A 27,491-nucleotide genomic window follows, 5' to 3' on the forward strand; every position below is an offset into this window, starting at 1 on the left:
AAATCTTAAAATAAAATAAATTTTCATGTGATAATTTACTTTTGTGGTACAGATTTATGTAATAATTAGGGCTTACCATGATCTAAATAAGCTTCTTACATTTTATAACATAAAGTTACCATTAGCCTACAATACGTACAGAACAGAGTCAATAGAAAATAGAACACCTTAAGGAATAATAATTTATCGTATAATAATACTCATTAATTTCAAATGTTAACTCGATGAGCTATCTAATTTTTGTTGTCTGTAAGAAAAAGCCATGTAGTGCTATCACATTGTTCAGTTTGGACTTATTGCAAAAAAAAAAAAGAGAAGTTATTAAACTTTAGGGTTGGCATTTTCGATTGACACTATTCTCAAAGTCAATGTATTTTAAGTTTTCTGGGGTGAATGTTTGGTTCGAAGGTTATATTCATGAGATATCTGTCAAACTTCAGTTTTAATACAATAAGATGTTGAAGAGTTTTAACAATATCATTAGGTAATGCTAAAATATAGTGTTTTTAAATTCTTTTTTTATAAAATGGATATAGTCACCTACTCCACAATACAAGATTAGAAGGCACAGAGATTAATATCTAAATAATAAAATAATTTTAGATCTTTACATATAGAGCTAAGTTATAATAAATATGCCCCAATAAATGAGCAAATAAAGAATATTTAGCTTCAATGGTTAAACAAATCTAAATTTTATATTGAGAACATTTTATATTCTCATTGTCAATGCATTTAGTTGGAGATATGGTTTGCATATTTATTTGATTCCAAATTCATAACATTATCTCTATCCAATAAATATGTTCAAGTTAAAATGTAGAATAAGACAATAATGATTTTTTGTTAATACTTTTATGGTGTATTCATAACTTAGTACAATTATTATTAAACATATTTTCTGCATCATAAAAATGTTCTTATGTACATAAGCTTTTTTTATTATAGTACACTGTTTTCATTATTATTATTTTTCTTAATAATACTGTTTAATTTGAAACTTAATACATACATACATATAAATACATGGTATATCATGCATCTATAATAACTATGGGTACTTTTTACATGTTCACTCCCCCTAACCTCTACAACTTAAAATTTTGATTTGATTTTCTCTGGTTCATAACGGTGGCATGTGGTCCATTTTTTGGGATTACTGCTGATTTTCTAACCTTCAGCCTACCTAACTCTGGAATTCCTAAACGAAATGGGGTACTTTTTTCTAAGGATTCTGATAGTAAATTAGATGAGTCCTGCAAGTGCGAATTGCCACTAACTGTTAATAATTTTTTACTGTTTGTGACAAATGGTGTGGAAAATCAAAAAAACCTTAAAGAACTCAATCGTTACAGATTTCCCTTATGAATTTGTTTCTCATAAATGAAGTTTTTTGTAATTAAGGCTACATCATCTTGACTGCCAATTTAGCCTTCTAGGCCAGTTGAGGAAACTCAAATTATGATGAAGGATTCATATAGAAAAATGAATTCTGAAACAATTTGGATCATAGAAGCTCCCATAGTATATGGGTACTTTTATGGTACAACTCATTCTGAAGATATAATTGCCAACAATTATTAACTAGTTTTGGTCATTTGCAAAATAATATATATAAATATAATCACAAAATTATTCCAGAATTCAATTTCTTGTTTGAATTCTTCATTAAAATTTTAGTTTCCTTGACTGGCTGAGGAGATCAAAAAGGTAGTCAAGATGACGTAGCCTCAATCATGAGAAACAGATTCAAACGAGAAATTAAAATAAGAAGCGATTGAGTTCTTTTAAGGGTTTATGATTTTCCACATTTGCATGCAGTTCATCACAAACAGTAAACAACTGTTAACAGTTAGTTAAAGAGTCATACGAGTTTATCACAAGAATCTTTAAAATAAAAAAGTACTCCATACCATTGGAAATTCCAGAGTTAGGTGTGCTGATGAAGAATTAGAGAAGGTTAGAAAATTAATAATACATTAAAAGAAAGAACAAATGCCACTGTTATGACCCAGCAAAAATAAAATTAAAATTCTAAAAATTGTTGAAGTTGAGAGGGGTGAACATATATTGTGGGACACCCTGTACATATACATTTATATTTAACTGTATATCTAATTTAAATGTTTACATGCCTTAATCTAAGGTTTGCTTAAATTTAGCCCCTGTAAGATAGGTATAAATGTGCATTTGAAATATCACAAAGATTTTTTGCTTTTAAGAATTCTTTAAAGAAGTCATAGTAGTTAAGGTTCTTCAGGCTGAACATGAAATTAATAGGCAATTTCCATATTTATATGTAAATATGTGCAAATAGGAAAAGGGTGTTTATATAATATATTTATGCATATACACAACACTATGAAATAGGACAAGTTAGATTAGACAGTTATGGAAATTTTAACAGTTTACATAGTAGGTCCCTATGTACTTACCAAGTTTATATAATTCTAATTAATATAGTTATTAACAGTTCTACATTGAAAAACATCCCATTTTGATAGAAACTATAAATACTAAATACAAAATTTACATTAGGTTTACGTCAAGATTAAAATAATTTCTATCACTTTTCATTCTATCAGCCCTTAAATCGACTTACAATTATTAATAAGTAACAACCTATACAAAAGTGGAGAAAAAAGTAAAATTTAAAGATACTTAACATAATTAGTCTCAGGTGGTCAGCCTTCTTATTTTTTAAACATAAGTAGAAAAACTAATTGTGATGAGAGGATATCTATAAGTATTTTTCTGAGCTTGGTGTATTTACAATGAATGATATTGGACAGCTTTTAAGTTACTTTTTCGCTACTCTCTTCTTCTTTTTTCTGATTTGTGGTAGGCTGGTCCTCAGACTCTTCTGCTGTTTCTTTTTTCTTCTTAAAAGCTGTTTCTATTAAGTAATGTGCATATAATAAACTTTTAATTATTATTATAAATTTAAATTTCTTAAATGAGTTTTTATAATTAATGTAATATTAAATTTTCTTCCTTCCTTGCCAATATACCATAGTAGAGACTAAATATCACTTAATTCATATGTTATATTTTTATGTTTCAGGGATAATATGTAACCCTTTCTTAGTATGTAAAATGCAACAATAATTTTAGATGCTAAGAAGAGGGACATAGCATACCAGGAATTTCCAAATACATTATATGAATCAAACACTGTCTGTAATATAACATAATGGAAGGTCAAGATGCAAAACAAATTAATTATTAAATCTTAAGCCAAACCTACATGTTCCAACAATTGTATAGAGTGAATCCTTTCTAGCCACAAATATGATGGATTCATTTTTACAAAGAGGTATCTGATGAGAGAAGGGATAAATGAGTGTTTATTAAGAAATGAATGCATTCATGTATGTGTCAAAACAAATTTACTAATTCAAATGAATGAAATTTATTAATATGTTGGACTGGGGCAAATGTGTTAGTGATTTGGAAAATGGTAGATGTTGTATCTGAAACCATACAATTATTTTCTGTGGTATTATCAGCTTCTGATAACTGCTATCTAGGATAAGGGTGGAAATTCGGCATGTCTTACAGTAACCTAACTCGACTTGTTTGTAAGAACAGTATTTCCACCTCACGATATGTACTTTCAATTATTTTTCATTGTTGTAAATGGGTTATTTTTATTTCGCATTGGTACCGACATAACCCTTAGTTTTAGTTGAGTGATGCAAAGTGTACCAATAAGTGCATATGTACACCATAAATATTTTTCAGACTATGATGTAACTGATCAAATGAGAAATGCAATAAATACTATTTAAATTAAAATATGGCGAACTTATCAACTAAAATAAATTGTAAAAATTTTCATGATTCAATCTTTGTTGTATAAAAAAATTTGATGAAAACTTTTGTTTTGTCAATCTGTTCTATTTTTTCCTTCTTTTTCTACATTTACTCTCCTCGAACATTATTGAAACTAAAGGCTATTTACACATTTACTCTAACTGATAGGGACAATGAGGTATAACTAAAATTACTGTCTTGCCAATAAGGATTTATAATCACTTATTGTATTTTTGGGATATAATCAACCCAGTTCACTCTAAAATATTTTCAATTTCACTCATAATGTTTTTGGAATTTAATATGTAAAATCATATTAAAAAACGGAAAACAACAGAATTTCTATAAAAACTGCTAAAGGCAAGATGTAAATACTTTCTGGAATATTAAAAACTATTGAATGGTGAAAATTACAAGAGGAAAAGAGGATGTCAGAGGAAATGCCGGCAAAAGTACCTAGAGGAGGACCTCAGGAAAATTGGAGGGACTGAATGGAAAGGCTCTGGATAGAGATGAGCTGAGGGCAAATTGTGCTTGAGGCCAAAGTAAGTGAGTATAACAATGAAATCTACTGATGATCACTCATTTGATTCTTAATCACTCAGATGAGTGGAGTACCTAGCACCTAATGGAGGGTTAACTAAAAATAATACATAAATTTGAATAAAAACTATGTGTAATTAATTACCATGAAGGGCTTTTTCTTTCCATATTCTTTTATTCTCTACCAGACAATTCACCCAAGGTTTTTTAATTGCTGTTTTATTCTCAGATTTACTAGGCCCAGGAACTAAAACAGTACAATGTAGAAATAATAGAATGGTTAGTAAAAATAAATTTAAATTTAACTTTAAAAATAAAAATAAAAATTCCACAATTCCTACTGGTACTATTTCTCTATTGGAATTACTATTGCAAACAGTACTGCAACAACAATATTTTATTCTATATTTTCATGTTTAAACCAAAGTTTCAATTCATTTTCATATAATTCTTCACTTTGTAAATATAAAGTGATGTAAATCTAATCTTCCCCTTGGTACCGCTAGATTAGATTTTAAAAATATGGATATTAGGCAAAGAACAGTAAACATTTTAAAAATAACTATTTAGTAGCCTTTGGGCTTGTGGCGGCACCACCCACAAGATATTATTTTATATTTTTAGTGTTTCTTGAAATGTGGTATTTTAAAATTAAAAGTAAATAGTAATAATTTAATAATAAATGTATCTTTTATTGTTTGGTTGGTACATATAGAGTCTGCCAAAAATTTAAATACTTTTAAATAATAAAATCTCCAAGAATGTTAGGGTGCTTGAAGATCTCAATGAGTGAGTGAAGATCACAATGGGACCCCTTGGAAGTGCAATGTCACTCAGATATGGATAACATAGTATGAACATGTTACACTGATATGTTATGTAATATCATTCTTGTATCTGCTATTTTGTTTTTTAATTTAGAGGAATCGTGTATATTGGTTTTTGAAATTCAAATAATTCACACATGAGAATGAACGTACTAATCTAAGAAACTAAATAATACCAGAGAACCTTGATCTCTTACACAGTGAAATATGATGTGTAAGGATTCTGCATTAGGTCAATCATAATATACAGAAACCAGAACCTTAGTTAATTAGGGTTATAAAAAATGTATGGTGTTTTTGGCTAACATATAAATGGACCCATTCTGGACTGAATTATTTTTTAAAATTTCCAAGTGGAAGAACTCCCAAATATCTAACGACTTCTTCAGAGAGATATTGAACGTCCAGTTTTCCTCAAAGAAACTGTGCCATTTTTTATTTCCCCTTCTCATAGATATATATAATTGGCCATCTAAATTTATACTTTTAAGGATGAAGGTATTACAGGTATTAGGTAATACTACAATATTAATAGTATAACATTGTTATTACAGTTATTTGAATAACAGTTTCTTACCATTACTACCAATATCTGTAGCTCCTTGTGGAGGTTGAGTGGTTGTAGCTGTTGTAGTTGGCGGTTGTGGAGTTAAAATCAATTCCAGCATGTCAGAACAAACTCCCATACTGGGCTCAACGATAAAATCTATGAAACCTATAGACATTAAAAAAACATTATAGGACCTAATTAAAGGTAATAGAATTATTTTGTTATTTAGGGTGATTATAAAAGTAATTAAGCTGTCTGTGTTCATAGAAGTTAGAGTATTTCAAATTAAATATATTTTCATACATTTCTGTTGGGTAACTTACTTTTAAATTTCAATATAAATTTACAATTTTATTTACTCTTCATTTTAAGTTTCTATTAATTACAAATGGGTATCAATTAACATAATAGACAAAATTAAATAAGGCTTTGGAAAAAATAGGAGAACTATTTTTTTTTTTTTATTTCAGCCCAAAAGTTCTTTTTATAAGTTTATGAATAATAGATTGAGATTAATGTTATCACTTTTACCTCAAAGAATAGTGTAATTTGTAAAATAATTTAATTAACAACTTTAAAAAAAGGTTTTCTTTTTTTGAATGGAACATGGTCCGGGTGCTGTAAAAAAAAACTCAAATAGTAAATAATTATTCTATTTTTATTGAGCCAACGTTTCGCCCCACGTTGCAGGGGTTCATCAGGGCTAAAAGAGATACAAACACTATAGTTACAAAAAGGAAAAAAGAAAAGAAAAAAACAATTTTTCCTTTTTGTAACTATAGTGTTTGTATCTTTTTTAGCCCTGACGAAGCCCTGCAACGTGGGGCGAAACGTTGGCTCAATAAAAATAGTATAATTATTTACTATTTGAGTTTTTTTTTTAACCGCACCCGGACCATATTCCATTCATCTATACACACGGTCTATCAATAATCTTCCAGTTTTCTTTTTTTACAGATTTTTCTTCCATGAAAAAGTATAGATTTATGTATATATTTTTAGTTTGGCTGAAACAAATAATTTAGTTAAAAATTAGTTAGTTAATTTAAGGGGTTCATTTTGCATTGTCTAATAAAATTTCAAGACAATCAAAAATAAAAATACATTTAGCTGTTATCTCCATTACTATTGAGATAGCTGTCATCTTCACAGATGCTACTGCTTGATTGCTTTGTAATATCTAATGTATTGGGGCATGGATATGAATGGAAAGTTCGAAGAAATTATGGAGTAACCTCATTTAGAATTAGTAGTGAAATGAAGTTTTTAAAAATGAAATTCAAAGTTTTTGTTTGTCTTTTTCTAACTATACAACATTTGTGTATTTATTTCTGTAAATCTTCTATATCTTGTTACACTTTGACTGAACTTAAAAAATATCTGTTAGGTCCACTCACACAACTTTCCTGCTACATTCAATTGAAACTCCATACGAGTTATTTTTTTATTTCCACCTTCCCCTGCCTTATAAGCTATACAGGTGTGCAGGAGCAGTTCGATGTTACATATCCATCATCAAACTACTAAATATGAGTTATTCATTTTCTATAAATTTTGAAAACAAAAAGATAAATAAATGAAAATCAAACAAAATTTAGCAAAAAATAAAATTATTCTGATTTTTTTCCATTCAAAAATGGATTGTTTTGGAACAGGAGTGTTTTTTGTTCTTTTTTATGGATGTGTATTTTTTAAGGAAAAATTATGAAAGGAGAATTATGATGGAAAAGAAAAAAAAGTTCATTAATAAGCAAATTCAATAAAACCAGTGATAATTAAAATACAATAATAATATAACAAATACTCTAAAACTTAGTTCAGTTGGGTTTTCTAATGTTCAATGGCCTATGATGAACATTATATGAAAAAATGTATACATTTTGAGTAATACGCAATAAATGGTTTACTTTGATCATAACTTCTTTTAATGGATAAATCCAAGATTTCAACTGCTAAGTATCTTCCCAGAACTACAACAAACATTTTGAAAATAACAGTGTGTATATCAGTTGAGAATTTTCAGAAATCATAGATAAGTAACAAACGAACGTTACTTTTTTTTTTTTATGCTGATAAGTGATATCGAAAATTTGTTATATCTTTGCTAATACTAGTCCGATTTTGTAGATTTATTTTCTTTGCTTATGCAATAACAAAACCTTTTATATTGTCCCATGTATAGATGTACATGTAACATTTTGTGTTATATGTAATTAATAATTAATTTTGAAAATGATTTTTTTTTTCTATGGATAAATCCAGGTTTACAATAGCTAAGATTGACACTGAACTTTTTGAAATAATTATGTTTTTGTTTATATAGATTTTGTGGTTTAGTTTTCCAAAGGTCATAAGTTCCACAAAATCAAATTCCTAACAAAAGCAACTGAACAAAATGACAACACTAATTTTATTAAAGTATAATAAATAATTTATGGCCACTAACTATTTTTTATTAGGAGTTCGTCTTTTTCATTCATGTTGTTCTTTTTTTATTTGGAACTATTTTGATCCGAACTTTAATTTCCAATATTTTGGCCTTCTCTAAAAATATGCTCTATGCTATCTTTAAAGGGACATTTTAAATAAAAATGAAATGTTCATTAGACAAGGAGTCTAAGATAGAAAGAAGAGAGAGACAATGACCAGGAAGTCTAGCAAAATGACTGGAAGGAATTACCTAACTATTTCTGGATTTTTCCAAATTTTCTCTGACTGAGCAAAATTTTCTCAAACTGATTATATTTTGTACCTAATCAGACAATCATCAAATACTAATGATTATACTATAATTTTTTAACTTATTAAAAGAATATATCAGATGTTGATACATTAAACTTTGAATTGGGAGTAGAACAATTACAAAGTTATTTATTGGACACTGATACTTTCATACTCTACATTTTTATTTAGAACACCCTTTTCCATGCTACCGACCTTAGCCATAGTCACTGTATTAAATTTCTTGGTAAAGTAGGTAAAAAAGTTTTTTTTTCAACTGTCAATATTAACTGTATTTCTGGACCAAACTTAAAATGTTAGGTACTCATTTGGCACATAATTCAATATTTGTTTGGTCTTGTTTAAAGATGTATAGCCCTTTAATCATCTATGCCAATAGAGTGAAGTCTACTCGGATTCCTATAAATTTTTTTTTTCAGAACATATAACAGCTTCTGCATATCATTTTAAAAATATACTTGGATTTTTCCCTTAAAATATTTTTGGCATTAATGAATGAGCCCTTATTAATATTTGTATTGCCTTGATTTATTTTTATAATTTAAAAATAGAGCATTTGCAGTCCAAGGCATTATGCTTCCCTGTGCAATTATGCAATGTCACTAGCTGAATTTTCATAAATTGAGTTATCTGTATGACAGGTATTGTCACATTTGGTACAAACTTCAGCTTTTTTACACTGTTTTGATGAGGGTGAAAACCCCATACTACTGTAGTAGTGGTAAGGATTGAGAACATAGGGATTGACCTTGATAGTCCCCCAATCCCCCCCAATCCTCAAATCCCCATTTTGATTGCTTCAGGAGGCTTGGGTGTTACAAAAGATAATATATATGTGTGTGAGTCTATTTTCCAATACCATTTCTTTTTACTTTAATTCTAAAGGGATCGGTAACAATATATTTAAATTCATCTTTTATCTCCTCTATCATGGCAAACTGTAGGTCAAAACACCTGATCACACCTTTAGAATAATTAAGGCAGCAATGAGTACTGGCTTCTACTTCAAACTGACCTCTCAAATTTGTGATCGCCAATAATGTTTCAGACAGTCTTGTGTTACTTGTTTCAACAAATATATTCCTATCTCTTAGTTTTCTGATATTATCGACATTAGGAACTATGCTAACAATAAATTTATTAATAAAGAAAGGAAATATATTTTAAAAATTATTTTCATCTTTCTTGACATAATCATCATTATGTAACTATATTACTATTTGTAACTGCATTATTTTACAATTTGAAGTAGAAGATTGACTAATATTGTCAAGAACAGGCTACATTCTGTTTCTTTTTCTATGTCTTAAATTTGGATTGGATGTATCAGCTTCTTTTATTTCGAAGTAAGAAATCGTTTTTAATTATTAGATGAGAAACAATATAGTAAACACATAGAAATTTTGTAGATAGTTGAAAATAAAAAAAAATATTATAAATGTCTTATAAAGATAAGTATAACCTGTATCATTCAGATGTCTGTTAATATTTAAGTAAGTAACATAAAAATGAAAAGAATAAGTCAATAAAACATTTTTTTCTCTTATCTGCCTGGAGTCCGATCAGCAGCAGCTTCTCTGTCTTCTACTTTATTTATACTAATATTTATTATATTATTTACTAATATTTACAATTTATTGTAAGACATTTTAAGTTATAATAAATTCCAAGAATTATTTATTTATTCTTCTATTTCTTATTTTGGTAAAGTACAAAACAACCAATAGTTGTGGATAATTAAAAAACATATTTTAATATAAAAAAAAATTAAATAAAAACAGCCAGTAGTAAATAAAAAATAAATGAATAAAAATTAATGTAACTGAAAACCAACTACAATTTTACAGTGACTATTCACAAATTCAGGTATTTCTATGAGAAAGTTGGTTTTTGTTGGCTAGAGTTTCCGTTCCAGTCATTAACCATCTTAACTCCATCCACTTGTAAACAAAAATTTATTTTTGCCATTACGCTCCCAATATTCACGCGATCTCATTGATTTCAGTGGAAGGTTCTCCAAATGACTATAACTTCACATTAAAAAAAAATAAATAATCGTTAACTCATATTTTCATGTTTTATTTCCCTTATTATTCAATTAGAGGATTTAAAACCAAATTAGTATGAATTCTTTATTTAAAAAACACAAACTGTCCTATACATTGAAAATCAGACTATTCATTCTGGAGAAAACCAAAAAGTAAATTCTACTAATTTTGGCGAGTTCCACGAAGTGATCCTTTAGCCTTAAGAGGCCTCGGAAATCCAAAATTGTATTTTTAACAGACGCAGCTTCAGTTCTTATAAGCCTAAAGTCGGAATGGAAAGCACGTCTGACATTGCTTGCTACTGAATTGGAGCATGTCTCTAATATCTATGAACAGGTTACACTGCAGTGAATGGGCAATATGAAATAATTAGGAATGAACTGGCTGATAAAATTGTGAAGGTGAGCTCCAATTTATTCCAGATCACTGCCATACTTAGACTAGAAGAAGCTGAAACCATTAATAAAGTAGAGGTGGAATAATCAGCATCTAGACTTCAAACTCAGAGATCCATACTACTCACTTTCAAGTTGTGATTTTCCAGGTTAGATCTGGACATAATCGGGTCAACTTTCACCTTTGCAAAAAATTAAAAATTGTTCCAACACCTCTGTATGAATGTGGAAGAGCCGAGCTGACTACTGAACATATTCTTCAAACACGTGTACACATGGAAGAACAACAGCGATAGAGATGGCCAGAAATGAGTGACTTGGTGACTAAGCCATTCGGGATCCTGCGAATCTCAAGAGTACAGCCAAATTTATTCTATTGTTTCTAGATTTGGCTATTTTAATGGGAAGAACAAAGGAGAAAGAGCATTTTTTTAAAAATGGAAATTGGGTATGACTGAAAATAACCAAAAACAGAGCTACCTTCTTATTGCTGCAGACCCCTTAATTATTGGCTTTGGCTGTTTAAGAAATAAAATTAACTAGTTGAAACTGACAGAATAAATTGGGAAAATTATTAAATATTTTAATATTAGAATGATTGAAAATAAGATCAATTATTACCTATTTGTGATTCTGCAATCATTGTATTGTTTCGATCACACAAAGGACTGAAAGGTAAACCCAGCTCTCTTTCCATGTCCCCTTGCCTGAAGAATTCTTCAAGCAGTCTTGTTGTCCACCTGTGATGAAGATCCCACCTTTTAGCAGGATGGGAGATATCACAGCAGTGAAGAACAAGAGACAATACTTTTGACTTATCCACCCTAAAAACAAAAGTGCTGTTTATGATCTAGAATATTCTATAAGAAAATTAAAAATAGATAAATTAAGAGCAGTATTGTACTGTTTTGTACAAAATCAATGCAGTTGCAATTAAAAACTGAAAATGGATTACTCTATAACTTTCTTTTCAGCCATTATTACTTGAAGAGGTTATAATATCGCACATAACTCTCAGTGTTACATTTCAAAATTTACTACTTTTCAGAAATTGCCTTTAAAGTTTTGCCCATTGAAAATTATCCTAAATCAACAATTGCAAATTTTATAATAAAGCCATTTTTCCCTATAAGACTGATTTTAGACTCCTCTTTATGTTCATTTTATTACTTATTTGTAAAATCATAAGATTTTTTATTAAAACTTTTTCAAAAAACTTATTAAAAAAACTCTGTGTATGTGTCTTAAGATTTTTTCAGTTTGAATCCAACCCTCGTTACATGTTATTTATAATGAAAGGATTAGAGAAAAATGCTTTATTTAGCAATGCTGCCCAAATATATTAGGTTGCTAATTGTAGCAATCAATCATGGATTGATTGGTATGCTGTGTATTGACTCATACGATTCAAACAGGATGAGCTGGGACCACCCTATCATTCCCGATTGTATTACAGCTTATCTTCAGTTAAACATTGTATTCTTGGCAGCAACAAAATTTAAATTCATTATTTCCACCTCGAGAAACCCTAAAATACAAATTTTTATGACAACAGCAAAATAAAAATTTTTGTTCATAATTTTCCCATTCTTTGGTTTGTAGATTTTATTTTTTTAAATCACAAAAAAAGGGGATACCTTCAATATGAGTCCACCAATTTACACAAAATATAAGGGATGCATGAAGAGTGGTGAGTGAAAGTTGTGTGAATTCTGATTCAGATTTTTGGCATTGGATTTGTAGGGTTATGTAAACTAAGGCAACTAATCAGTGTTACTAAAAGATCCTCATTCTTTTTACAGAATAAATATTTTCACTGAATCATCATGGCTTAAATGATTCATTCTCATTAAAATAAAACACAGAACAAAGATTTAGCAGAGTAATTTTTCTTTCCTTACGTACATATCAGGTATACTTACTTATTTTCACCAAGTGATAATATACTTTTCATGTTTTTCAACTGCTGAAAGTGAAAACTCATGTCAGTTGCTAATACCATATCTATCACAAGGGATCGAAATTCTCTGTATTCTTCTGCAGACAAGCTCTGCAGTATGTTACAGTCCTCCTCTTTTAATAACCTATGAAAGAGATTTCATAAATCATTTAATATTTGGCAGTTTATGGATGGTAAGATAACCCTTTTTAAAGATTTTCATAAATATTTTAAGTCTTTACCTGAAAGCAGCACTTATGTGATGATTTTCTAACACAGCCCTGTCATTGTACAATAAGGCTGTTTCAGTACCAGACATAACATGGAAATTATTTGTAGTTCCAGTGTGTTCAAAATCATGTATTAATGCTGCCACTAGTGTAGCAAAGATTTCAAGATCTGTTAACCAATTCTACAGAAACAAGTTTTTATTATTTAGAAGAAACTAAGGTGTATTTAAAAGAAAAATGGATTAGCATCTTTACCCAAGACTACATAAGTCCACAAAGTTTTACCATTTTGTAATAAATTAATTATAACTAAAATATTCTAATTGCACACTGCTCAATCTTAAGCCAAGAAGGGTAACTAGTTTAGTATTTTTTAAAAAAAGTAATAAATAACTGTGTTATTAATATAGCATTAATCTGAACTGAGGTTCCAGAATGTGTTTTTAATTTTGTTAAATGAACAAGAAAATATTCCAATAGGAATATTAAAGATCCACTTTTCAGATTCTTAGTTATATCCTGAGGTGTGCTGTCAATATTTTTTTATTGTTTTAGAAAATTGATGTTTCAGTTATAAGCCTACCACTTACAGTCAAGGTCCTTCTCTCCAGAATAACTTTATAAGTTCCCAAATATAGGTTTCTTTTTTGTTACCTCTTGGGTAAGTGAGGATTTTGGGTAGATATGTTCTTAATCTATTCTCATTTTCATTATCTGGTACTTATCTAAGTCCCTAAATTGATACCCTCTACTTTATTGCTTGGTTTGGTGGTTTCTCAGGCATGTCTGCAATATCCATTGTTCCTCTTGGATGCACCAATGTTTTTCCCCCAAGTATTAAATCTACAAAATACTGGAAGTTCTTTTTGCCAGCCAGCAAGAGCCTCTTAGCCTAAAGAATACTAGCTTAGGGATAGTCGATGAAATTGGTCTATGTATTATTTCTATAATTTTATAGTTTACTATGTGAATAATAGTTTGGGTATCTTGTTGAAGTAAACTACACATAATAAAGATAATGCAGTTTAATGAGAAAATGTGAACACAATATACAGAGCTACATTGAGGGGGACAAGAGAGAGTCAGATTGCTGTTATCTGCCAACCATTCTATCTGGATCAATGTTACAGCATTGCTGGCGGAATAATACAAAAACTAAATAACAATATTCAAATAATTAATTCTAACATACTATTCCATAATTTTATTGTTTACTAATATCTAGGAGAAGAAAGCAAGGTCGAGTAGGAGAAAAAAAAGGATGTAAATACATGTTTGAAGGAAGGCGGGATGGTTCAATGTAATGTGGAAAGAACTTAAGCAATGTAGTACATTTTTTTCAGGGAAAAATTACAGTGATTAAAAATATTTATTTAATCACTTGTTGCTATGTTGTTATTGAGTGAATCTTGCCAACTAGCAGTTATAATTCACATAAAATAACCGTGTCATCTTATGATCGATAACGTTTTTTTCAAGCAGGTCAATCATGTTTTTTGACCAATAATTTGGAATATCCTACAAATTCCACAAAAGGTTACAGTTGTAGCACCTTTATTTCTAGAAATAAAGCATTGGTAATCAGAATTATGTTTCAATTATGATAGCAGATTGTTTGTAACAGATGGAAACTGTTGTAGGCTATAGGAAAAAAATTATGTTTTTTCAACTCCAATAAAATAAACTCATGCTTATTTTTAATCAGTAAGATTAATAGTTAACATAGAATAATGAAAAAGTATTATATTTGTTGGAAAAGAATTAAAATATTTCCTACCATTAAGCCAGTCTGACAAAGCATGTAGTGTACAGTTTGGGCCACATCAGCAGCGTGTAAATTATTGTGGTAAGGATTACGATATTTACAATAACCCTCTTCAATTCTTGTTAAAAAATTCTCTAAAGTAGATGGTACCATCTAAAAGGAAAATAATAATTAATACTAAAATTAATAAGCTTTTAACACTCATTATTAGTAAAATTAGTTTTACCTTAAACTTGTGGAAGAGTCCATATCTGTTCAGTAGATCATATGTTAGGTATTTAATAGGCTGACGATTTGTTGCTTCATTTAGAGCAAACACATCAAAACTCCAGTCATCCAATGTCTAAGAAAAAGGGACAAAAATGAAATATCTTATACTTCTCAAATTAAATTGATGCTTGAATAATTTTTAAATTAATTAAAAATACTTAATTTTGCATTAATTAAATTATCTATATTTAATACTAATGTTCAAAGAATCATATTAAGTATAGAAATAGTGTCCATAGCTTGGTTACAGTACTGAGAAACTGTACCTGAATCAGTGAAAAGATAACTAGAATTTTCAGCCAGAATGGAGTAAAGAACTGATTAACAAGAGGAAGGTAACATTTAAAAGAGATATGCATGGTATGGATGTGTACCTAAAATTGTTGTAGATACTACCAGTATTTTTTCATTAGTTAAAAACTAGAAATTCGAGTAATCATTTTTTAAAACTCATTTTTCTTCTTATTTACCACACTAAGTACATGGTGAAGGAAGGTATGTTTAAAGAAATTTGTGCTTTTTCTTAGAATTTGCACATGAAGCTAAACTCTATGTAGATACTACCAGTATATGATGAGAGATCCTACATTCTTTCACTGAGCACCAGCCAGCATTTTGAGCTTGTAATCATGTGCTAGGACGGAAACCAATTAGGAAATTCTAGAAGTTAAACATATTGTTCCATGAAAAATAGTAGTAAAAGTATTTCATTTGAAACAGTTTTAGGTGCTGTTGAATAATACTTGATATTTGGGGAAAAACATTATTATAAATTGCAAACTTGAAACAAGATAGGTTTGCTGCATGGTAGAATGTAGTGTATTTTATTTAGCTGATAATATGTTACTATACATGTTATTTAATGACATGTAAATATTTATTAAATATTTTATGCACAAATATTACTTAGTATTAATAATTAAAGCTGTACTGAACTCCTAATTTATTCAAATCTGATAAAACCTATGGTCTACATCGAATTTTTGCTAGTTTATTGCACTATCAAAAAAAAAAAATACTAAGGTTATTTATATTACTATTTAATTTAATGAACATTCAATAAGTGCCTGTTAATTAATAAGTGTATGTTAGTGGTGGTGTTTTTTGCTGATCACAGCAGACCTATGAATTAAATCTGTGAATATCTTTGGCCTATGCATGGCTGTCTCCATCTGTCATAAACAGATTGAGGATATGTTAACAGAATTTTGTATGTTTACACTAGTTGGTTTTTATGAAACTAAACAGTTCATTAAAAAACTAACATAATCCAATATTATAAAATTCTAATCTAACTATTCATTAACCAAAGAAACCAAAATTCCTCTTTCCTTTTATCTTTACATACTTGTTTTCTTTCATTGAAATAATATAATGTAAAAGTGTCCATTGATTTAATCATGTTTTCTGGTTAAATTAAATTGCTAAGGTGGGGTGATTTGTTGTAGAAAATAAGTTTTATTATTTGATTTGTAAATAAAAGAGTAGATGGCGACACTATGACACTGCTGGGAACAAAGACTTTCTTTGTTTTGAGCACAGTCCATTGTGGGACCTATTAACGGAAACCTATACTCTTTGTCTTTATTTATAAAACCCTTCCCTAAAATGCCACATGATTGCCTCTTTTGTCTATTGTTCATTTTGGCTCTCAAAAGTACAATAAGAATGTCTGGAATACAAGGTAGAGGAACAAATTTCAACAGATTTACTATAATTTTGTCCCTTACAGATGATATAGGTATACTGGAAGAAATTCTACTGATTTGAATAATGCCCTCCTCTTTCTTCTGAAAACAGTAGTTTGAGTGTGTAGTTTCAATGTTTAGTCCAAGAGATAGCTCGCTCAACTGGGTAAATCCCAGACAGACCGAGAATCGATGAGATATATCATCGAAAGCTTACCATCCTATTATGATCCTGTTGTTAATGCTATTTTGGTAATATTAATATAGTAATAGTAATATTAAATTCAGTGAATTAAGGCAAAATCTTTTGCCATTGTCATTGGAAAGAAGGAATAACCTCAATAGACATTAAACACATATATAGATGACCTAGCATTAAAAAAATATCATGAAAGGCTGAAATTTAGTCCAAAAGTCTGTTTTATTTGAAAAAAACCAGGTCACCTAAAAAATGAATGCTGTTAAAACAAAGAAAATAATAGACAACGCAATAGAAATGGACGCTTTGATACACAAAAGCCTCGAACAAGAAGACAGCATTGAGCATCCTTGAATATATGATTTGCCTTTTGTGGAATTACCTGTGATAATAGGTATTTTGTTGAGGAAGGATCTGAAGAAACAAAAGAAGATGGAAGGGATATCAATAAACCTCATGAGGGGAAAATTAAAATGAAGACACGCAGCAAAGGTGATGTAAACAACTCTAACTTTCAGGATGTTTTAATTGTTCCAGTGTTATGTGGTGATCTAATTTCAGTGACCAAGAAAACTGAAAAGGAAAATGAGGTCATCTTTTCCTAGGAAAGAGGCATGGAAGAGAGTGATGAAGACCCCGAAGACAAAGTTCCTGTACTGAAAGAACTAGAGACAACAAATCAACAACAAACATCAAGTGATGATGAAATAGTCGATGCAGTCTCATAAAAAGTTCATTTCAAAAGAACAGTTGCCTTAAAAACAATTACTCAAGTGTATGTGGTCAAAGTATTCACTGTTTCCCTGATTCAATTGTAAATGAAATCTATATCATGAAATATCTATTTAAAGGCTGTACTGGTGTTGATGAAGAATCTGTTTGTGAATCCTAAGCACCTAAACTGTTAACTGATGTTGAAGATCAAGAAACTACTAAAACATTTAAAAATGAGTTTCAGTGAGAGTTGTGATTCAGGTCCTGACGATAAAAGTGGTGAAGTATTAGTAAAAATTAAAGTAAAAAATGAAGGAAAACCTAAGAAGCTCCAAGGCAAAAAGAAGAAGCAGAAAGAGAAACCTGCTGGAAGTTGGTTACAAAAATTAAAAGCTTTAAATGGTGACCCAAAACTTTATTTCAAAGACTTCTATACCAAAGAAGATGAAGAACACCTCAGATTAAATGCAGATGACTATAATTGGGGTGTTGAAAAAAAAAAAAAGGATTTTGAAGCAGAAAATTTATAAGAAGAAAGTAGGAAATATACTCATATCAAGAAGAAGAAGAAGAAACTCAGAAAGAAAAAGGGATTTAGTAATACAATAAATATTGCCAAACCTCCCGTTAAATCAAATATTCATATTGATTTCAGAGAGTATTTTGGTGAATGGTGAGGATTTGGTGAAAATCCTGACTGTGAAAAGTCTGGATGCTGTCGAAAGAAGAGAAGTCCAAATCTTCTACAAAAGACAGAAGACTAGGTGGGAATGTTTGAACCTAGGACTCGATGAAGTGTTTGTGGAGCATTAAAATTAAAAAAAGTGATGCAATAAAATTAAAAAAAAGAAAGTAATAAATAAAAGGAAATAATAAAACATATTTAAAGAAGGAAATTGTTGTAGAAAATAAGTTTTATTATTTGATTTGTAAATAAAATAGTAGATGGTGACACTGATTCGGACAATGGGACAACCATGTTTCTTTTGTTTGGCTCAGTGGGGTGTTGGTGTCTGTTCATGAAACATACTCTTTGTCTTTCTTTATAAAACCCTCCCTAAATCCACAACAGTTATCTCCAAATAATTATTTTCATAAAGTGATTTAAACTCTAAACAAACCAACAATTATGTGATAATTTATTAAGTACTATAGAGCGATAGGTTAATATTATTAGTTTTTATATAAATATGATATACCTACAATGCAGTAATAGTAATATAACATTGCAATGGTATTTCATGGTACTTTGTAGTTTGGATCGCTAGTCAGTACATCAGAATGTAAACTTAGATTGAAATCAACATCTATTTTATTACTAATCTCACATTTTATTATTTATTCATCAATATTTAGAATAATTTTTCTTTGGATTTTTATATGTTTTCTCCTTACAGTAAGATTTAGGATTAGATATTAAATGAAGCATGATCATAATATCTTTATTTAGAAATTTAAAGTAAAATTAATTCTCCCAGATTGCTTAAGTGCCCCAGATTGCTGCTACAGCTCAACTGGAGAGGATTAATATATGAAGATTGGTATGAAACAAATTTTGAGGACTCAACCTTGTTTACAATGCCACTTGTATTTGTTGGTCAAAATAAGATTATTGTGTATTATTTTTATATGATACTAGTACCTAAAGTAGTTCCTTAATATTTTAAAGATAGATATGAAATAATAAAAATTCAGATTTTTGTCCATTGTTTGTTACATTGCCCCATTGCACTGGCTAGGCAATGAGGGTTCAGAAGTAAATTTTAATAATTAGATATAAGCCAATTAACTGAATTCTGAAGGCATCTAGATTTTACAAAAGAGATAAAGGGCAGTGTCTTTGCTGGCCAGGGTATATCATCACAATGATCCAGTCCAGATTTTCCAAAGAATCTTTGATAAAAGAGCTTATGATACGTAAAGAAGGGAAAAACCTTCGGTTCTGATGGATTGATGGAGTGTAAATGGACGCCTTGACCATCTTGAGAAGCTGCAATGGGAAAGTGACAGCAACTAGTAGAGAGGATTATTGGACAAAATTGCTGGAGGCTCTGACTCTTAAATAGTTGTTGCTCCAAGAATGATGACAACTCTAAATGTTGTAAGCTAAAGAATTCATATAGTTTGTGGAGATTCATAAGAAAAATTGACCTCTTAAGCCATAAAATATGTTTTTTAAACAATAGTATGTAGATTTTTTTAAATGTTAAGTGCAAAATTACCTTAAGAACTTTAACAACACTAGGTGGAAACTGCATAAGAGCTGAACTGGTTACTCTGCGATAGATTCTGTCAACAAATATACCTGCTCGGATAGCATGAGCTACAGACTTAAACTTTGGCTTTTCTTCACTGCGCCTCTTAGTAGGCCCAACTTGACGAGTGAAGGTCGCTGTCAGCCATTCCCTAACTTCAGGAGGAACTGCATCTGGCTGAACCTCAGATAGCTCGTCATCATCGTCAGCCAATCTCCTATTACAGAAAAGTTTTGTCAGTAAATTGTTAAAGTTAATGATTCACATCTTAAATCATACCTCTCTAATGCAGGCTCATCACTGTCTTGGTATGTGTCACTGACAAAATCATATTTAGAGGCAAATCAATCAAAATATAGCAAAGAAAATATACATGATAAATTCTACTCATTGAAATATTTTCTTTTTTATTTATTTTTTTCTGATAAATAAATTCTGCAATTTTAATATTGTTTCTTAATTGTGAATACTCACTTATGTAATTCCAAGTTTACTGAACTCTGGCCATCATAATAAATAAATAAAACAATAAATCAATGAAAAACAAACAGAGAAATCATACATAAAACACAAATATCACAAAGAGAAAACATATATTTTGACTAGATTGTTTAATAACTTTTCATGCAGTTATGCATACTGATTACAACCATGCAAATAAGAAAACAAGTACATTTAAGGAGGATAAATTTATTCCGGCCATTTCGAATCATATTAGAACTTGAACGAACTGTTACAATATTTAAGTATTTTTCAGGACCACAAGAAATAATAGAATATCTAGATAGATTTGGAACTTATCAAAAATTATTCTAAAAATAAATAAATGAAAATTATTTTTAGTTCTCAGGATGATATATGAACAAAAATCAAAATAATGTTTGTATTTTTTAAAAATTAGTTTATTGTCACAATGGAACAACAAGTATAATGTTAGAATATTTATTTATTTCATTTATCCCTGAAATAGTCCTATTATGTTTACTATTTGAATATAAGTGCTTAAAAACTTCACAATTTAATTATATTAAATGTTAGGTATAATATAGATAAACTATTATTTATCAAAGAGATTAGGTTATAGTAAATGTGGAATGCCATTTTTGGTTTAAGATTATCTTATAGAGTTGTGAAAATACTATAACAATCAAGGAATGCTGAAAGTATTATCAACGATTCCTATTAATATTAGCAGAAATATCTTAGATACAGTAATGATTTAATTTAAAATACTGGTTTTCATCCTGTAAAAAGATTAATGAAACACTTGTTCCTTTTTATTCTCTGTTCTTTAAAACAGTAATATCATAAAATATATATATACAGAGAGAGAGATTATTGATCATAAGTTGATTTAAAGGAGATGGTTAGGGCTGGAGTAAAGAAGGAAGAAAAAATAGTAGACTGCAGCTCTGACCATTTCCTTCAAAATAATATCTTGGAATTTCACATCCAAAGTGTTGTTTTATTATATGTAGTAGTCTTCAAATGTCTTGATTTCATGTTGATATTCATTCCGACTTCAATTGAATGCAAGGTTTAAATAATTTCAAGACATTATTTAAAAAAATTAGATTGAACTTCTGATCACTTAATTTTTTTAAATCTTTTTATTATGAAATATTTATGAAGACTTATAGTTGTAAATTAAAACATACGGAAATATATTTTTTGACGATGTTGAATTATTACATGCTTTGTTCCAGAAAAAATGAATAAGACAGTATTTACCCACAAACAACTGCCATAAATTCTATCATCTTAAAGATCTAATCATAACGTGCGAAATAAGTGAATCAATAAAGGTAGATTTATAATGACATCTAGACAGTAGACCTGTTCTATTAAATGTGTTTTTGACTCAAAATTGCTTTGAAAGGTTCAAGACAAAAGGGTTGACAAAGAAACAAAGTAAACAACAAAACATGCAGAGCAAGGAAGAAGATTTAATTTCTCTCTAATAAACAAATGGACTTAAAATTAAAAAAAATTCTTGTGATGGTTTGTCATACAAAATTCTAGTATTCTTCAATTATTATAAGCTTTTTAATATTATACCATGGCAATATTTCATAGAATAAATTACATCCTTTGAGGCTATTGATTGTAGTAGCATTAAACATTCGATAAAATTAATACAATGGACAATGGATGTAAACATAATGTGAAATAATATTGAATGATATTAGGTAATTATTTGATTAAAATTATCCTGAAGCTGGATTGACAGTCTGAAACATTGGAAGAAAATTATATTCAATAAATAAAGAATGTGTTGGAAGTTTGACGGTGGTTAGAGGTTCTAAAAAAAAATTAGCATTTATAAAAAAAAAACTTTAAAAAAAGAAAATTGTTACAATAACTTAACATAAGGAACATATTTTTAGACATTAACACTGCAACTGATCAACTTACTTTGCCTTGGTTGCCTTATGGAAATGGATTATCAATATTGTTTTGATTTTGACCAAATTTTAATTTGACAAAAGGCAATATATTTTATAATTTATTTAGATTGCATAAATTAATTGTAAAGTAAAGTATGATTTTATGTTTAATAGGGTCATTCATTACTACATAGAACAAACCTCAGGATAACATACCTCAAATTATTATTTATAACAATGTCTTATTATGTTTGCAAATGGTAATTGGAAAGTTCAATTTCCAATTTTTTCTCCCTTTCCAAATCCATTCATAAATTGATTCATTGTTCTTTAAAAATTATTCCACAAAACCTTGTCCTGAAATAATTTTTTGTATTATAAATAGAATAAAACTGTTCTTCATTAAATCTCATTATAAAGAAGTAAAATAAATAATGCCTGGGTTTTTTAAATTTTAAAATGAAGAAGAAATCTAGTCCATTTGTCTATTTAACATGCTCTAAAATTTTGCAGGATATATAAATATGAGGTGGGATACAACAATTAGAAACTCAACGCTCAAACTGGTTACACTCTAAAGAAAGGACTCCAAGGTATGATGGTTTTACTTTGACAAGTAGTACATAACGTGCAGATGCTGTTGCTGTAAAACAAACAGTTTAGGTACAGAGAAAATTAAATATAAAACTGATTAAGAGAGTTAAGACAAAGTGATAGATATAGAGAGAAGAAACAAAGGAAAAGATAGGTTAGAAAGAGTGATGACGGTTAAAGAATCCTACCTCCTCATAAGCATACTATTCCACGATATCTTTATTAACAGGCATGGGATATAGCGAACATAGTGACATGTAATAACACTTTAACGCCAACAATGATTCCTTGTCAAACTGTTTCTAAGATAGTATATGGATTCTTAAACAAAGTAATTTTACAAGTACAGATATCAGAGTCACCAAAATAAAATCTTTATATTAAAAAAAAACTCAAATTTTTATAATGAGATGACTAACATATATTTTAATATTAGAACATTGTGAGTATTATAATTATTAGAAGTGTAATTTGAATATTTAAAAAATATTCTGGTGATATATAATTTGATTATTCCTTATAAGATACCAATGATTATTCTAAATAACAAATTATTTGGAATTAAAAATATTAATATTCTCATTCTGTAAAACTTGCACACACCATTGTGGGTACACTGGGAAGCCCTTAGAGAAAAATGTTTATATTTTTGTCTCATATAAGGCCATAACCTTATTATTAGTTCATTTTAAGGCATTAATACAAAACTGAATTAAATTTCATTGATTTTTATAAAAGAAACAGAGAGTCAGAGATTTGATAATAAAAAGATTGAAATGGGCCAGAATGGTGACAAATAAATTAACAGTATTTTGTGTGTTAATTATTACCGAAACAACAGAAAAAATGCATACTCAAGAATGTGATTTCCTGCTTCAGGTAGACTTAGAATATAATCAGGAATCCAGTGCATTTTCCAATCACCTACTCACTTTAATTGATTTATTATTTATTACTTGAGTTTTTAGAAATAGAGTTTTATTACATTTGCTTAACTGGAATTGTTGCTTTGTTTTGATTTTTTTTTTAAATTCGATACACATGCAATAATAACTAAAGAAAAAATAATAAGAAAAAAAAATGCTCTGGTTTATTTTATATTTGAATTTAACTACCTTATTTGGTAACTCTTTATCAGTTATACCATTACATTAAAAAATAATATTAGGCCAGTGAAAAACAGTTTGACAAGGAAGGAGGGTACTGTTTTGTTTTGACAAATGTTTGTGAAAGGACCTTGAGGCCCAGACCGGTGTCCTCAGCCGCCGCTGCACTTGTAGTTGGTTGGTAGGCTGCTCTTTACTCTTTTCTTTCTCTGTGTCTCCCTTTACTTCTTCCTCCTTCTTCCTCGGCTCCCTAAGGCACAGCCCTCTTTACTTACAACACATACATAAGCTGACACTTGGCCACATAGTGCCATGTCTCCCGCAACATATTTTTTCCCTACCGAATTATTCCCTATTTTCACTTGATATTCCCATCATAAAAAAAAAAAAAATTGTATAGCAAATGTTACACTAGAATAATTACTTCATTTTTTAATCATTCTGGAATAGCTGAAATTATTTAGTGATTCTTCTAGTGTGAAAGCCTAAAGAAAGGGATTTAATGCAAACTTCTTATACAAAGAAATGATATTTTTTTATATATGGCACTCTACATTGAAAACTAAAAATATTGAAAGTTGTGTACTTATTGGTACTGCTTCTGGAGGAGAAACTAGTCAGGCAAGTGGACCTAGTGGTACACTTTGCCAACCCCTGATGATTGACTAGAGGTTACCGTTACATACTAGCCAGAGTGAGAGTCAAAATTTATTTCTTACAATGTTCTGAACCAGGCACTCAGGGACCCTTATCTTAACATGCTTGGCCATTACCTCTTCCTTAATTACTTAAAGCACTGGCTTAGTCATTCAATAGGATGGCTAAAGAACAGTCTTAATACCAATATCTTCATGTGACTTCAGATCAAAAATATTTCTAGAATGCAAAGTGATATAGACACAACTGGATCAAAAACTGGAAAAGGTTTGGAATGATTAAAATAGTTAAGTAATATTATATTATTCATTGGTAAGGTAAGAGAACATATTCTTGTTCATCTAGGACAGGGGTGGCCAACTTTTCTGTAAATAAGATCTACTTTTTATCTTACAAGTGTCGTGATCAACTAGTCATAGGCGTAGTCTGAGGGGGAAGAAGGGATGGGAAATTTATACTATGTTTATCCACTGTGTTTCAGTATCAGAGGCATTCCAACAAGGTATGGGTAGATAAGTAATATATATGTTCGAAACTATTTTTTATTTTTTAAATGACTAATTAAGTTTTCGATATAGGCTCATGAAGAAAATAAATTTCCAGACCCAACTTTTGATAGCAACATGCATTACCTAAAATTTGATTTTCTAACACTTTTTCAAGATAGCTTTTTGCTACCTTAAAATGCAATTTAATTTTTTTATCATTTGCAATGTATAAGTTGTTGTACTATTTGTTCGTAAATATGAAAAAGATGCCATAAAGCTGCATAGTATGTCTGACAATTTTATTTCAATATTTCACTTTACCATTTTTTTGTTTTTTTCCAGGCCAGGAAAATATATCATGAAAGAATAATATGATTTACTTTTTGCAAAGCTAACAATAGCTCGCTGAGTACAAATCGTACTGAAATACAGATATATAGTTTATCTACCTACATAAAAACAAGAACAATAACTATTTAAAGGGCCAAAAAACTCACGTCCAGGGTAATTAAAAAAACATGGATAAATAATAATAGCTTTTGATCCATATAAAATATGTCTGAAAGTATTTCTTGAAAGTTATGTCTTCTACAATCGCTTAAAGTCCATGGAATACGGAATTCCACCTCAGACATTGCAAGCAATCGACGATAAACCCTAATTGGCCTCGTGATCACCGATCGCGATCGACTTGTTAGCTACACCTGATTTAGGATAATTATTTTTACTTAGTAGGTGGTACTTATTTTTAGTGAAATAATGCATATTCATTCTCCCTTCCCCTCCTTCTACCTATCCATGAACTCATGAGATAGGTGTTAGTATCTATGATCTCCTTTAATTTAGTGTTCTTAAAATCTTATTTTCTAATGGACTATTAAAAAAAAAAATCGAAATGAAATAAATTTTTTTGATAAATTAAATAATTTGATTTGCTATATCTACTCTTAATATTTTTATTTATTATACAAATTTATTTTTAACTAAATAAATTAGTACTTATGAGTGCCAAATATAACAAATATATTTACAAAATAAAATCAAGTATCATTTTCCCTTTCTTTAGATTCATGTAAATTATTACTCTAAATTTACTCATATTATAATGGTAGTAATGATTTGTACATATTATTAAGCAAGGAAGAAATAATATAGAAATATTATCATGTTAAAAAAATTGTTAACTGATTGGAAGGGCTGGAATGTTTATTATTTATAAATAATAATAGACTTTATGTGATTATGAGTTTGTTTAATTTATTTCACCAGTTATGATAATAGTTTTAATTTATAAGTTTAATCATAAAACTCAAAGTGAAAAAATTCTAAATTTTTTTTTACCAAATATAGAGTGATAAATATATTTATAATCCTACTACTGTAGATATAATCTCTTATTTGCTATTGAAATAAAAATATAGATAATCAGTTGGGTTTGGTCTATCAAGGAAACCTATTGTCAAATAATAGTTTTATTGATATATTTTAATCAGTGCAATGAGGGTGGTGAGGATTGATTGTATATAACAAACAAGTGGTTTTATGTCAAGAAGCATCTATAATGGTTTTGGGACGTGATTAAATTAAATAGAAGAGAATATATAATACAAAGAATTTTATTATTGTTGTTTCAGTTTTTGATTATAATAATAATCACAAAGATTAAGGTAACAACTATAATCACATTAAATCCCCATTTTTTAAAAATTATATTTTATATATTACATTTTTTGGCCTTTTCATTGACCATTTTCATTTTCCCCTGGATATAATTAGTCTCAATAGTATCAAATACAATCTAACCAGCAATGAATTGGGAGTTTGTGTGGAAAGAAAGAAATCAAAATATTTTTGAGGAAATTCACTCAAATATCTACATTAATGAGTTACATAATAATTACTAAGAGAAAAAATATACCTCTCAAGTATTAAAAGATCCAAGGATATATTTTTAACAAGGTTTTTGAACTCTAATTTTGTTTCATTGAATAATAAAAAGATGTTAAGGTATCAATCTTAAAGGATGTTAAAAAAAAAAAAATTAGCCTTGATAAACCATGATCAATCACCTACTAGTGAAATAGACTTTTTTTTTAAAAAAATTAATTCAAACAATGAATTGAAAAGAGTAAGCAGTTGACACGATTTTTGATCAATAGATATGGGACTTTGGGGATTGTTATACTACTATCAATTATTGCTCACATCAATAGCTTGTAACAGCGGTTCCCTAAGTGGGTGAAGTGGTACCCTAGGGTATCTCAAGTATGTACTAGAG

At 29.1% G+C, this 27,491-nt stretch overlaps 2 protein-coding genes across 5 annotated transcripts in view; one reads left to right on the forward strand and one right to left on the reverse strand.

The window, feature by feature from the left end:
• Cdc6 (Cell division cycle 6) overlaps positions 1–3,776 on the forward strand; it is a 19,162-nt gene extending 15,386 nt beyond the window's left edge. Inside the window, exon 9 of the mRNA XM_014427081.3 lies at positions 3,065–3,776. Coding sequence (XP_014282567.1) covers positions 3,065–3,070 — 6 coding nt within the window. The 3' untranslated portion in view covers positions 3,071–3,776. The remainder of the gene's footprint in view (positions 1–3,064) is intronic.
• The window catches only part of LOC106684800 (dual specificity calcium/calmodulin-dependent 3',5'-cyclic nucleotide phosphodiesterase 1), a 420,431-nt gene continuing 392,946 nt past the window's right edge, over positions 7–27,491 (reverse strand). For 3 of the 4 annotated variants that reach the window (XM_067046266.1, XM_067046269.1, XM_067046265.1), the window contains 10 exons: positions 24,199–24,318; positions 19,949–20,198; positions 15,082–15,198; positions 14,868–15,008; positions 13,103–13,272; positions 12,844–13,005; positions 11,543–11,745; positions 5,764–5,901; positions 4,505–4,606; positions 7–2,896 (listed from right to left, as the gene is read on the reverse strand). In XM_067046266.1, the coding sequence (XP_066902367.1) occupies positions 2,796–2,896; positions 4,505–4,606; positions 5,764–5,901; positions 11,543–11,745; positions 12,844–13,005; positions 13,103–13,272; positions 14,868–15,008; positions 15,082–15,198; positions 19,949–20,198; positions 24,199–24,318 (1,504 nt within the window). In that variant the 3' untranslated portion in view covers positions 7–2,795. The remainder of the gene's footprint in view (positions 2,897–4,504; positions 4,607–5,763; positions 5,902–11,542; positions 11,746–12,843; positions 13,006–13,102; positions 13,273–14,867; positions 15,009–15,081; positions 15,199–19,948; positions 20,199–24,198; positions 24,319–27,491) is intronic. The other variant, XM_067046267.1, reaches the window with a different exon arrangement.

Source organism: Halyomorpha halys, unplaced genomic scaffold (genome assembly GCF_000696795.3).
Source record: "Halyomorpha halys isolate HHAL.00 unplaced genomic scaffold, Hhal_1.1 Scaffold620.1, whole genome shotgun sequence".
In the NCBI taxonomy this organism is placed as follows: domain Eukaryota; kingdom Metazoa; phylum Arthropoda; class Insecta; order Hemiptera; family Pentatomidae; genus Halyomorpha; species Halyomorpha halys.